The sequence below is a fragment of the Zootoca vivipara genome, chromosome 13 (genome assembly GCF_965207765.1).
Source record: "Zootoca vivipara chromosome 13, rZooViv2.hap1.1, whole genome shotgun sequence".
Taxonomy (NCBI): Eukaryota; Metazoa; Chordata; class Lepidosauria; order Squamata; family Lacertidae; genus Zootoca; species Zootoca vivipara.
This window is the reverse complement of record NC_142596.1, coordinates 25,785,790-25,800,790: the sequence shown is the minus strand read 5'-3', so window position 1 is coordinate 25,800,790 and position 15,001 is coordinate 25,785,790. Positions and strand designations below refer to the sequence as shown.

General features: G+C 42.0%; 1 protein-coding gene across 6 annotated transcripts in view; it reads right to left on the bottom strand.

Moving 5' to 3' along the window:
- The window catches only part of MAP2K5 (mitogen-activated protein kinase kinase 5), a 132,401-nt gene that overhangs the window by 44,400 nt on the left and 73,000 nt on the right, over positions 1-15,001 (bottom strand). For 4 of the 6 annotated variants that reach the window (XM_035132287.3, XM_035132289.3, XM_088657037.1 and 1 more), the window contains exon 17: positions 7,636-7,665. The exons of the other annotated variants lie outside the window; for them this stretch is intronic. In XM_035132287.3, coding sequence (XP_034988178.3) covers positions 7,636-7,665 — 30 coding nt within the window. The remainder of the gene's footprint in view (positions 1-7,635; positions 7,666-15,001) is intronic. 6 annotated transcript variants of the gene reach the window in all.

Genomic DNA, 15,001 nt, shown 5'->3' with positions numbered 1-15,001 from the left:
ACACCTATGCTTCGGGTTAAGTACACTTCAGGTTGAGTACTCCGCAGACCCGTCTGGAACGGATTAATCCACTTTCCATTACTTTCAATGGGAAAGTTCGCTTCAGTTTATGAACGCTTCAGTTTAAGTACTCTGTGGACCGTCTAGAACGGATTAATTCACTTTCCATTACTTTCAATGGGAAAGTTTGCTTCAGTTTATGAACGCTTCAGTTTATGAACAGACTTCTGGAACCAATTGTGTTCATAAACCGAGGTACCACTGTATTTATGACACATCACGGGTAAAAACTAAAACTAATATTTATATCCCTACCTTCTCTTTCCACAAAGCTGGGGATGCCTAAGGCAGCTAGCCACTAAGGCAGTTAGCAACTTTAGGAATATTAATTAGTTAAGTCAAAATGCTTCAAAGATAAATACATAGCAAATATTGTGAGTTTCAAATGCCTTGAGGTTTGCTGACCTTAGCAAAATGATGCTCACAGAGTGACAGTGTAAATACAGTACAGTTAAGTCCACAACTTATGCAGAGGTTGCGTTCCGGGGATCAAGCCAAAATTGTGTCTAGTCGAAACCCATTGTGTTCAAAACCCGTTGTGCCAAAGTCATTTTCCTGGAATCCCGCCCCCTTTCTGCCCCTTAAAAAATAATATATATTTTTGCCCCCTTCATAAAGCTGAATGTGCACAGGTTAAATGTGCAGAAGTTGTGGGCTTCCTGTATACAAAATTAGGCAGAAACAGTTGCCCCAATCCAGTGACTGTCCATGTACAGAGGACAGAATACTAAACTCATTAGGAAGGGCTGCTACCTAACTGCATCCTTTTGTGAACATTTTGTGCCTGTCTAGAGACGCTCTCACCTCTGAACAGCTTTGCCGAAACACCAGAACCCATATGGGGTCCTGGATCAGGGTAACTCATGAGAACTGATCCAATGCAGGATTTTTACCTCACCCCACCCCCATTAATAATGTTTTGGACTGCTGCCTTCCTTTATAAAATCAACCCAAAAGAGGAGCATGTTCAATCTTGCTCTTTAACATTCTCTATTATTCACTTTTGTTTCCATCGCGCTGGGTGCCTCTACCCGGAGAGAAGCAATATGTCATCATTTTGTTGAGCTAACTGGCCTAACAGTCTTGTCCCTTTGAGTTAGGAACAAGACAGCAACACTTCATCAAACCGTTGGCAAAAGCTAGGCAGGAAAGGGCTGGCAGAAGAAATGGGAAGCAGCCAAGTTTTCAAATCTGGTGACTTTATTAGCCATTATAGAAAAGGGGGAAAATATGTTGTCCCCAAAAGTTGTCCCCTTCAGAACAGAAAGCTTCCACTAAATATCACCTCCTTCAGTCTCACCATTGCAGTTTTGTAATAACCCGTTTCAGCACTTGCTAGATGAACATTTGTTGAAAAGGCATCTACTCCACTTGCCACTACTGCCTCCTCTTTTTGGGGTTTCCTCTCCCCCTCCCCTCTCCTTCCCTCCTTATCATACTCTTATTTGAAACAGATTTTTAACAGATAATCTTGCTCGTTATAACAATATCTTGCTTGCATTTTATTCAAATAATTCTTAAAAACAGCTTTAAAAGCCGTTTGGAATAAACATCAAGCTCACCATCAATCAAAGGCAAAAAAAAATTCTGCTGGCGGTTGTATAAACATCAGATCAACTCACTGATGTCTTCAAGGATTTCAGACTGAACCATAAAAAACTCCATTAACTTCTGACAAAGAATGCAAATTAATCGCAACATGGGGTGAGATGAAATTAAAGGCTCTTTTCTAATCAATGACAAGGCAGGATGAAATATTTACTCCTCTCTCTCTCTCTCTCCTCCCTCCCTCCCACCTCCAATGCTTGCCTGTGTTCAGGGTTGCATTCCTCAAGCCAAGCCCAAACAGAAGGTGAGTGCACAAACTTGGCCACATCAAGAACTGCTTAGATCCTCTCGGCCCTAAAGTAATCTGCTTGCAAGTTGCACAGATTCAACACACTCATGTGCGCACACACAACTCCAAATCTCAGGTGCGCCCAATTTGTTATTCACACTCTCCTGTGCCAGTGAAAAGGGGTGGGGGTGGGGGAAGAGGAGAAAGAAGGCTGGCACAGACAGATGCACCAGGAACCTGAAATGACAGTTCTGCCCTCCGGAAGCGCGATCACTACAGAAAAATCTAGTACAGCCTCCAGGTGAAATGTCTGGTGCTCCATATGGAGCAGAGAAAATTAACAACAAGATGGAAATCTCACAAGCAGCAGGGAGCTGGATTTTTTTGAGGGGGGGAGGGGGGAAATGAAATTTAAAGATGAAGAAGGAGAAGTAATAAATTAATGGAGTGTGAAAACATTCAAAGCTTTACAATACCAGGGGCACTATTTGCTCAGATTTTTTTTTAGAATAGAAGGGGGGAAGCATCCCCTCTTCCAAACTTCAAGTCATTTTGATGTAATTTATTAACAAAGATCTGCAAGTGTATCCAAAAATAGGTAAAAGGGGTTTTAGCCAGATCCAGGAGGACTAGTTTAAATACATTTCTCAGAATCCTTCAGTTTTCAAGTGTTGCCTTAGAACACTTTTGCAATGGACTTCTCCTTGCTGCCCCTAACTTGGAACACAAGCAGTGACTACTTGACAGTGGCAACTGTCTGCATTTCTCTGCATTTTTGTACTGTTAAGCATGCCTCTGCCTTCTGTTTAAATCAGGGCAAGCTGAATATCTGGAAGAAGAAACTGTACTGCACTGTATTTCAGTTTGACAATTCTTTCCACACAGAATCAGAAAATGCCTCCAAATCAGCATTAAGGTATTTAGAACTTTTTAAAGACTCACAGATACACACACATACATCTAAATGCAGGTGGTTTTTTGTTTGCTTGTTTGTTTTTTGGATGGGGGAACTGGCTTGGAAGAAGTTATTTTGGTTTCATGTTTGAACTCACAGAAAAAGTCATTTATTGTCATGGAACGTTTGCTTAAAGTCATGAACTTCACCCCAGTTTTTGTAGATATTTATACGTACATCAAGATAAGAACATTCCTTTAAATTATTTCTTTTGATAGAAAATACCTCAGGCTTTGAAAAGGATTTCATGTTTCTAAGAGATTGTACTCTATAGCTTCTTAGAGATTTCTGCCCCCTAAACAGCAAATAAGTGGTTTTCATCACAATAGTAAGTTAATAAAAACATTAAGTGAATCAAGAATTTGCTGGATTGATCAAACCTGATAGTTTGTTTGTGTAAACACCTGGTAACAGCAGCGGCTGGTCTAATTATCACAATATTTAAATGTTTTCTCTGCAAATTGACACATTTGCAAGTGAGCTGCAAATGAAAAATACAAATAAAATTCACCATTCATCAAAACCAAAGTCCCAATAGGACTTACAAGCTTCTCATGTGACTTGCATAAGCAGTTGTTTCTCATCTATATGAATATTGTACATAAGAGGAAAAAATATTCAGCAGGAAACTCTCACTAGGAAACTATTTTTTATTTTTTTTGCAAGTCCCCTGTTGAAACCAGCAGGAGCTGTTCCACATTTCGCACATGCTGTTATGCCTCCAGGTGTTTTGCTTTCAGTGAAGGAAGACAATATTTCCAGTTTACAATGCCCATACTGATCCCAAAATGCCTCCGAGTCCTCCTGCCCCAATCTGGGAGGAACTGAGAAGACAACACATACACACAATGCAACAAATATAGCAGAAGGATATACATGGGCATGATGGCCTGAAAAAATGGTGACAAGGAATGGCTGACCTTATAGATGGTCCATAGTGGAATTTCTGCAAAGGCAGGAATTTAAGCAGGGGTGACCAGCATTATTGGTCTGGGGGGGGGCAATTCTGCTTCTTTGAGTGAAATGTTTCAGTGGCTTGCATTAACCCAGAAGGCAGAATTCACATGATTTGAAGGCAATCTTGGGATTCAGAAATATATGCTGATATGTTGAAACAAGTATGCTGTTTGTCAGAGGGGGTTAACTTAGGAATTACTTAAAATGACTATCAAAATGCATTAGTGGAAGGGTGAAACAAGCAAATATGTTCCATGCTTCCTCCATGATCAACTGAAGGCACCACAGTCCTGGCTTCCCTCTGGCACATTCTGATTTTGGTACATTTTCATGTTAACCACCTTTTGCTATGCACCTGCAACAAACACACTTCTGAACATTCATTCCTCCCCCACGGCAGTTTCTACATATAGATTTATACTGAGATAGCTGCACATCTAGCTGCCATAATGTACCTGGTTCCCTCCCTGTGAATTGCTGTACCACGGACTGGGGTTGGGTCTACAGGATCATACTTCATGTTGCTATGGTTAGGCAAGATGTAGCTTTGCTGCACAATTTGCTCCAGGATCAGACCACCACCTGTTTAAATATTTCTTGGCCACCACCAGTTTAAGAAGAAGAACAGATGATGCATCTGCTGACTCTTTTAAAGTCCATAAAATGGTTAAGAAGAAGTTAGTTTTTCAAAAAAGTAAATAAGTGTTCCTAAACACAAGGAAAAGACAAAATCTCTTTCTATTATTCAATAACCACGGTGGTGAGGCATCTGCATAATCTAACCATGCATAAATTAGAATGTGTTATTTGCATAATAATAGCATGTTAATAGATGCTTAAAGAGCACAGACCAACACCAGCTTTAAATCAGACATGCCTCCAGGCACTTTGGCCTGTATCAACCAAGACTTTAGGAAAAATGGGTACAACCCACCAGGGAATGGGTCCTGCATGTGGATCACTAAAATGACCCAGAGCTGTGTAAGAGATCCCAACTGATTGCGCACAGCCCCCATCCATTTTGATGCAGAATATACAGGAGATGTTGCGGGTGATTTGTACCCCATATCCATGAAACTAAAAAGCTAAAATAAATAATTAAAAATGAGGAAGAACACTCCGAATAACTCATATTGCTGCATGGACACCTCACATAATTCGACAAGGACATAATTCTTCAACACTTTTCCAGGAAGAGTAACAGCAGGTCTTCCTCCCACCCCTTGAACTCCCGTCTTCCATTTGTCATGACAGGTATTTGCAAAGAAATACAGCCAGAAAGGGACAGCTGACTAGCGTACTTAAAGACTTTCTCTTCTCCTTTTGATATTTTTATAGAGTCTATTCAACAAGCATACTGTATACGCTATTGGGGGGCGGGGCGGTAGCTCACAGCTTCTCAAACAGCAGTGCCTTAACAATAGTTTCAAGGGAAGTCTAAGGATATTTCCCGCCTGAGTTTAAGTGTAGTATTATTGGTTTTGACTCAAGATAATAGAATTGTAGAGTTAGAAGGGAGGGACCCTGAGGGTCTTCAAGTCCAAGACAAGAGAGGAGATCTTGGTTTGGGGATATAAGAAAGTAGCAGGGTGGTAGGTTCTACCATTTTAGTAAGCAACCAAGGCTGGTTCTCATTGAAGTGGAAAATCTGAATGCTCTTCTATCCAAAAAAAATCCCTCCACATTAAGCAAACAAACCTACATGGAAGGACTAGACCCTTTGTCTTCAACATCTCCCAGACATGCTGCTTTCTATGTAAACTGAATAGAAGAGCAGGCAACCCCCCCCCCCAAAAAATGTCTGTAGTCTGACATGGTTCAGGACTGACATAGTTTTACCACCCCAATGAGAACAAGGTCTCAGATGTATTGGCAGGTCACCAGATTTTTCAGCACAAAGTGAAAACTTTTTAGACACTCCATGTTTGGACATACACAGAATAATGAATGGCTCAACACATATTGAATCATAGTATCACCAAAGCCCTTTTAAACAAATCAACTTCTGAACAAGGGTTGGTCAGCAACACACTGATGGGTTGAATGCTTCAGAAAGACACATAGCATGCAGGTATTTGTGGGACTGCCCTTGAAACTGTCCCAGAAACTCCAGTGGGTGCAGAATGCTGCAGCGAGGCTCCTCATGGGGTCCTTGCCATGGGCTCTACCAGCTGCACTGGCTCCCAGTGGAGTATAGGATCAGGTTTAAGCTGCTGGTTTTGACCTTTAAAGCCCTATGTGGCCTAGGAACCTTGTACTTATGGGACCGCCTCTCCTAGTATGTCCCGCAGAGGACCCTAAGGTCCATGAATAATAATAGCGTAAGGGTCCCGGGCCCTAAAGAAGCCAGATTATCCTCCACCAGGGCCGGGGCCTTTTCAGTGATGGCTCTGACCTGGTGGAATGCTCTGTCCCACAAGACTAGCGCCCTGGAGGACTTGATCTCCTTCCACAGGGCCTGTAAGACAGAGCTATTCCGCCTGGCCTTCAATTTGAATTAGCCTGATCCTCCATCCCCTTTTCCCTTTCCTTTTTCTATGAAGAAACCCTTCTGGGACCCCACATTTAAACTCTTCCCTGGTCTCCTTGCTGGTCCTAGCAGGACGAACTTGGCCAGTTAGCCCTGGTGATCATTTGATGTTTACTAAACTGGGTTTACCCCCCAAAAAATGCCCCTGAATTTTTTGAATTTTATTGACATGGATGCTACATTTATATTGTATTTTATGCTGTTTTTAAGCTGTTTTTTTAAAGTCACTTTTAATCAATGTTTATATTTGCTGTTAGCCGCCCTGAGCCCTGTTTTCAAATCGGGAAGGGCGGGGTATTAATAAAAATTTATTATTATTATTAATTTATTATTTCAGATCACTTTGTGATTGCTAAGACATCACCTTTTTTCACTTGAGGCGCAGGCAGCAACTCTGCTTATTTATCTTATTAGATGTCTTACCAGCCCTTCACCACAAGGTCCTAGGGCAGGTCACCACAATAAAATACACAATGATAAAACTAATATATAACATAATTAATGTAATTAATATAATATAATATAATAACAGTTACAAGCATAAAACAAGTAATGTGTAAAACCCACTGAAACCAGTTGTATATAAAACAATTCTAAAAAGTTCCAATGCAGATGCAGAGTGGAGTGAAGACTGCCACTTAAAAAGAGGTTTACACTTATTTTTTTCTCCCATGCATTGCTAACGTGCAGGAATATCTCTACTACCTAAATATCAGAAGGCAATATGACCAGGAGTCTGGCTCTCAGTCACTAGCCTTACCTGGACAGTGGCCATTAGCCTAGTTGTTGGGGTTCATCTGGCATCAGTAATTGCCATAGACAATTGCTGGGATTAATATTGCGTTAGCAGCAGTATTCCTTTCCCAACAGCATGTTGCAACTTACTTAAAACAAACTCATACTTTTAAAGATCCCAGCATCAGTCAACACTTCTTCCACCCAGTATCAAGTCAGTTTAACCACAGACACCCCACATCTCACCCCCCAAAAAATTAAGATTTGCATTAAAAAGTTCTAATCATTCTGTCCAAACGACTGGAGTGATGCAAGGCTTTATGCCCCCACTCCACAACACATTGCTGAACTTATTTAATAGCATCAAGTGTGTCAAATAAACCTGGAGTTTAAAAACAGAATAAGATCAATGGCAGTTTTGGACAACTCTGCAGATATTACTGTTAGATTTAACAGGGCAGATTTATATGAACCTGGTTGCAAGGCTCACAATTGCTCTCTGCAACTTCATACATAGGAATGAACGCCACAGTGGCAGTCAGTGATAATGAACATTCTTACCTGAGGATACGGAAACCTCCCGAGAGCAAGCTGGGAAAGGAAATAATATTTGTCTAGTTAGAGAGATTTGCATTAGGGGTTGAGGAAAAGGAGGGGGGGAGAGGAAGAAGAGGGGGAGAATAACTAAAAAAATCAGTACAGCATTGCATGTAAAATGGACAGAGATAGAACGAGGAGACACTGAAGCAAAAATAACCTCTAAACATGGAGAACAGCTATATTTAGAACAGACAATCATACAGAAGAAGTAGTCTGTTAATACATCTGGTGGCCTACCCACCCACCAACCCTGCCCACCTCAGATACTGTACCCCAAATCCTAATTCAGTGTATTTGGATGAAGAGAGAAATCTGTGTGAAGTGAATAGTATGGAGAAAGCACCCAAGATGCCAGAGTGTGGACACTGGTCATATTCTCACAATACATTGAAAGCATCATTGTCCCACTTTAACAGCCATGGCTCCCCACACCCACCCACCCCAAATGAATGATTCCTGGGCACTATAGTTTGTAAGCCCAGGATTCTTTGGGGGAAGTCATGACTGTTAAAGTGGGACAATAATGCTTTAAATGTATTGTGTTAATGTGAGCGGAAACTGTCACTGAGGCCCTTCTGGTTTTGAAATGCAACCCTCTTGAGACCACAGCATCGTGCTCCATGTTAACCAACAAGGAAGGAGCATCAGCCTTTGGGTAGGTAATATGGATTAAAACCTTCACGTCATTCATAAGCCACGGAGAAGAGTTTGTCATTCCACCATGGCTCTAAGGATTGAAGGACCCTTAAAGGGTGCCAAGGGTACCAAATCCTAGAGAAGTGATTGCTCCCTCCCTGTGGGCCACTCAGGCACAGCCCAGTTCTGTGGGGTTCTTACTCTTTTCGGTCCTTTCAGAAGCCACATGCTGCCATTATTGTATTTTAATACTTCTGTTGGAAGCTGCCCAGAGTGGCTGGGGAAACCCAGCCAGATGGGTGGGTATAAATAATAAATTATTATTATTATTATTATTATTATTATTATTATTACTCCAAAAAGGATGCACAAGGCTCAGAGCAGCTCATACAGCTCCTCCTTCAGGCCTCACCATTCCAAGCCAGGGTGGTTGTGACTCCTCATTTTTTACAACAAAATACTTCACTGATGCTCTTCCACAGATGCTCACTGGGTTTGTGTAGGGTGTTGGATGTGGGAAAGCACATACAGTTCATTGGATAGTTTTGGCAAAACCACTCTTTTTCCAGATTGTTTTAAAAGAGGAAGCATATTACGTTGCAATCTGCACCGATCCTTTGTATAAACGGCGAATAAGAATTCAAAACCAGCATTCTCATAAAAATGATATTTTTTATTTTAAACTTGCTTGCCAGACGCGTGAACATGCCTGCACACAAAATGCAGCTCAACATCCAGCACAACAAGACCCTTAAATGTTATGCAGATTAATACAAAGGAGGCATGCTTATACAAATTAAGCACATTTATGCAAATATAATTTATTTTGAATACAGAATTGGGTTTCATCAGTATAGAAATTGGTTTGTTTGTTTGTTTGTTTGTTTTTGCATATAGAATGCAAACAAGTCTTGACTATAATTTATTAATTTTAAACACAAGCCCCTCTGTTGGGATTTGCTTCAACTGTGAAGAGGGAGCAGCACCCAAGCAGCAAGAAACCCAATTCAAGAACTATTGTTCTACTGGGCTAAGCAGAGTCCTCCCCCCCTCTCCAAGATTGTCAAGGTATTATAAATTAAGAAACTCACAAAAGAGCCTGTAATCTTCCCCGAAATAGCCTGCAGATATGTCACTGTACTAAATGTGTTTCAGATTTAATGAAGCTTTAATGTCCTTTTTAATTTTGCCTGTTTCAGTATCACCAGGGGTCGAGCAAGGCAATCAGCACTCAAGAGGATGGTTTGGTTTAAAACTAGGAAAAAACTCATTTGCTTATGAGTTGCACTGTATTTTCTTAATTAAATTTACTGAGTAAAATGGTTTTAAGTTCAACCAACCAATGACCTCTGTATGTAGATTCAGATTTATAAATAGGCCAACAGCTAAAGCATAGAAGCCAAAAACACACACAAAACAAAACCCAACCATGAAAACAAACAGATTAGGGCTTTGCCAACAGGAGAATTGCCTCCATACAACAGAAGCCATTTGGACATAAAATGATATATAATCCCGAGAGGAAAATTGAAAAGATAAAAGCACACAACTTAAGACAGTCAATCAGAAAAGTCAACCCGTTCCATCGCAGTTTTGGGAACATATTCCCATTAGCCCTCTTAGCTTTTGAATCCTCCTGGCTTGACAAGTTAATAGATCGGTGCCTCAACACAGTGGAACCCTCCTTATTTGAATCTCGATTATCCAACATGCTTGCTTATTTAAATTCATCGCCTACTACTAGGTTCCAAAATGTCACTTCTGAACACACTGGCTTCCCATAGGAGAGCTCCTCCTTGCAGCAGCCACGTGCTCAAGATGGTCCTATGAAGAGGTCTAGACTGCACATTCTGTGGATTATGCAGAAAAGTAAAGGACACACTTGACAAAATGCCGAGTATTCCTTGCAAAGGACAAATAAAACAAAACAAAACCAAGCCCTGCCTTAGTAATTTTATTCCTGAAATGCAAGACCCCTGAGTATGCTGAGCTGAGACAAATATTGGAGTTATGGAAAGTGGGGAGTGACGAAGTGAGCTCTGTAGATGCAAGTTCATTTCTAACAGCCCTAAAACATATACAATGGGTAGGAGATTAAATTTTGCCATCTTCAAGCTGCTACACCACATTATCTGATCCACTAACGTCACAGTGGCTCTGAGGTACCACTCCTGTGCAGTTCCAGCATCCTCTCCAACATACCAGGAGATCCACCTCTTAACAGTGTGATCAGCTTCCTTCCTTGTCACCCCCATCACCCAAATATGACCACCCCTAAGCCATCGCTTATGCAGCTGGGGCTGCCCTGCCCATCTTGCAAAGGAGCTATGCTCAGTAGTGGAGCATGTGATTTGCATGCATAAGGCCCCAGGTTCAACCACTTGCACTCGCTGTTGGGTGGCAGGGCTGGAAAAGATCTCTCTCGACCTAACTCCTTGGAGAGCCAACACCAGTGGGAACAGACAGCACTGGGCTGATTCTGTATAAGACAGCTTATAAGATTCAAATGCATCTCTAAATCAGGGCATGATGCCTCAGTGACTTGCTAGGAGAATTGAATGACAAAGATAAGTATGAAGTTATTTGTTATGAACATGATTAAGAATAGTAAAAGGAGGTAATACTAAAAGCTTTAACATTCACAGAATAGTATAAACCAAGGATGGGGCACCTGTCCCCCAGCCAGCCCAGTAGCTGTTGGACTCCAACCCTCATCAGTCCCAGGCAACATGGCCAATGACCACAGATGATGGGACTGTAGTCCAATAACAGATGGAAGGCCACAGATTCCACACCCCTGGTATAATAGGTACCTCATGCTGCTTTTCAGTGGGGATTTCCTATTTACACAACCCCGGGTGAGGTGTATCTGTCTCCATCAGTACTGAATTTTACAAAGAACTTGAAAACATTCTTCTTTACCCAGGCATGTGATGTATGAAGGATACTTATCGTTCCTGGCAACCCTGAGATCACTGGATGAGATCATGTTTTTAACTGGTTTTTAACTGTTTTAACTGTAACTGCTTTTAGAATGCTTTTTTTAAAAAAAACAAACGATTTTTGCTGTGGGTGTGTTTGTTCCCCTGGATTTCTCCAGGAGGAGGGGGTCAAATCAGAATACACATCTTTCCATCCTACCATGAAACTTTCAACATACCTTCAGTAATAGTGACCTTCCAAGGTGCATTCGGCTGCTGGGGGAAGGCACAGACTGAGGGGCACTTAGAGGAACACATGCAACTGCAGTTCAGTGTTAGAGGACACACTTTGCATTTCATGAAGAGCTAAGTACAATCTCCAGCATCCTAGGGAAGCATGGCTGAGAAAGACGTGCCTCAGCTTGACACTCTGGAGAGGTGTGGCTGCTGGAGGAGACAATGCTGAACTGGATGGACGAATGATCCATAAGGCAGCTTCATACATTCATATACAAGCAAGCCGGTCGTCAACATTTTTTCAGAGGTCTGGGAGCATCACCTGGTCTACTGGCAGCAAGAGGTACCCCAAGGTGGTCTTGTTGCAATTCCACCTTTGACTAGATCTGGGTGGCAATGTACTCATTAAATCCCAGCTTAATATCCCTCAAGTGGCGAGTTCAAGGTCCACTGCAGGCTTGAGTCCCAACACTAATGTAAGCAGAAAGCCACTGAGGCAAGGGCATGCTGAATATTGTTTTTAAGGACAATGATGCTATAAAGTCCCCTGCCCACCCTTCTTTAAATTACTCTGTGCGACTTGCAAGTTTGTTTGGTTTTTTAATTTACAGTTATACTGAAGAGCACAGGATGGCTTTATTTAGTTGCATTCCATGTTTCTCAGCATAACTGCAAATTGAAAATAAGCACTTACGATACTGCTTGTGATCGAGCTAAAGAAGAACTTTATAGTCTGAAATGTTCTAAAATTTGTTCTTAATTACTTTGTGCACATTTTACACAATTAAATTTCCATCTCAAGATTTTGCATTTAGATTGTGCACTGCAGTTAAACCCTCAATTTAGAGGAAAGCAGCCGACAATTTGGAACATTCAGACATTGGAAACTTTTTAAAAAACAACAACAGACCAAACAAACCCAGACATAACAACTGGATTACCTGAAACTCACATGATAAGATTTCATTTCCGAGACCCATTTGTAGATTTCTAGATTCAAGGTTTAAAATCGCCTTAACATTCCACTGGCAAAGACCCTGATAAATATTAAATACTGCAAGAAGAAGCCCTATCATTTTTCCTTCCTACCTATACCAATTCCACTGTCCTCTTATTGCTCAGTTTAAAAAAGAATCCAGGAGGATATAACCACAATTTACTCATGTTAAAGTGCTTTGGAGGTTAAATTGGCAACAAAGAACAAGAGACGCAAACCACCTTGAAATAGGGTTTCAATTAAATGAGAAGGATTTAGTAACACAGGTCCAAAAGAAAAAAGGGGGGGGAGAGTTACAAATTAATTTAATCTTCTGCCTATAGTTCGCAGCTGCACTTCAAAGTGTCTGGGGCTTAGAAACAAAGCAAGGCAAGGCCACTGAGCGGAGGAAGCTTCCATTTTTAATGTACAAGACCATTAGCTGATAACTTGTGGAATGTGCGACCCCTGCAGAGGGCCATGAGCCCGAGTAACAGAGACAGATGAAATGACATGTCTGTTGGAGGCTGCACCTAGACTAGGGAGAAAGGCCACCAGACCAAGCAAGAATCATGCCCTCTGGGACCTCCAGACAAAAGAGATTAAACCCCAAGTTTAATTCACTTTCACTAAAGCCTTATAAATCAAAAAGAATCATCCAGTGCTAAATTCTGCATACTCGCATCCCCCCCAATTACTTTAGGTATGGATGCTGTTTTTGAACAGGCTGTTCCTGATGTAAAGCCTGGGATCTACCTGAGATGAGAGACCTACAGCTTCAAGTTTGGCTGGCAAGCTGAAATCAATGTATTTAATTCGAGTCCTGGAGATGAATTCCTGGTGTCTGGAGGCTGAGGCTTTGGTGCTCTGCATAGCCCACTCTCCCAGTAGTCCTCCAGTTGTTTTGGACTCCAATTCCCATTAGTGCCAATCTCAATGGCCAAAGGTCAGCGATGATGAGGTGTATAGTCCATAAACATCTGGAGAGCCACAGAACAACGTAGGAAGAGCTCTTCTGGATTAGATCAAAGGCCTATCTAAGTCAGCGCCCAGTTCTTACAGTGCTGCACTTCTCACAGTCTTTTGTAGTGTCCATGTTTAGTTCTGCTTCTACTTCCCTCCCTTTTGTCTATCCGCCCCCAAGTCATATTTGAGATTGTAAGCAACCTGGAGCAGAAAGCCATCCTCTGGCACTCTGTCTAGTGCCGGCGCACTGATGGTGCTGTAGAAATAATAAATGATGTGGAAATGCAAAGAAATGGAATTGCAAAGAGCAAGGTCCTGCTGGCAAATCAGATACAGTCCTGCTCAGAGCCAGCCTGCCCATGAGGCAGGCTGAGGCATCTGCATCAGGCGGTGGAACACCAAGAGGCAACACCCCTTCTGCCCCTGGCTGAGAAGCGGTAGCAGCAGTGGCTTCTGCCAAGATCTTGTGAGATCTGACCAGAACCTGCTGCTGTCACGGCCACTTTTTGCAGGCGCTGCCGCAAGACTCAGGTAAGGGAGGCTTTGGAGGTGCAGAGGTGATGAAACAGGACGTGCCACCCCAGTTCTGCCCCTTCCCAACTCTTCCAACTTCTCTTATTGGGGAAGAGTGTGAGGGGAGATGGGGCTTGAGCTCCCACAGCCTGCTGCAGATTTGCAAGGATAGGACTGCCAAGAGCAGGGTGCTAGTCTCTTTGTACGCTGGTTTGCCTTGTAATAAAAGAAAATAAAAGAAAGGAGCTTGAGTAGCAATAAAGATGGCTAATTAATTGAGTTTCAGAATCCAAGTTTTGTTTAGAGATGGATTTGTAGGAAGACCGCATACATATTTCTTTCACTGCTCGTACACCTCTCTGTTCACATAATTACGTTATTTATTTCCTCACCACAAAGCCTGCCTACTGTCGCCGAGCAATGAATGCCGGAAAAGAAATGATGCATTGAGGTCTCAACCTGGGCAAACTTTACCTAAACTTACACTTTATTGCAGCTTAGTCCACAATCTTCCCCTAATATAGGGTTACCTCCCAGCGCAGCAAGCGGATAAATCATTCTGGAATATTACTCTGGCTAAGTTTCACTGTGACTGGAGCATATGCGCTTCCAAGCCTCGGAAGCAGAGGCCCATAAAATACACTAATTACTAGAAGTTATGGTCACTGGGTGATTGATAGCACTCTGCAAGGCAACTTCTTCATTCCCAGCTTTGCTGATGGGCCTCACTCGACACGGAGGAGGCAATTATTAATTCATGACCCAGGCCTTGGGCAGTGGAACCTTTACTTCCAATTCTACCCCCACAAAAACCACCACAAATGCTGGACATCAGCTTTTGTTGTGACAAGGGAGAAGTTGCTTTCAACAGACGACCTTTGTTTGGCAAAAATCACAAGGGAAGAACTAGAATGGTCTGTCTGTTACACACCCACGCCACTGATCACAAAATTCAATTGGTCCATATGCATCAGCCTGTCTCCCAGTGTGCACATCTCCAAGACCAGTGTACATAGAACCAGTGGAAAGTACAGTTCTATAGTCACCTGAATGTTTTAAAAGGGCTGGTTTTCAGCAC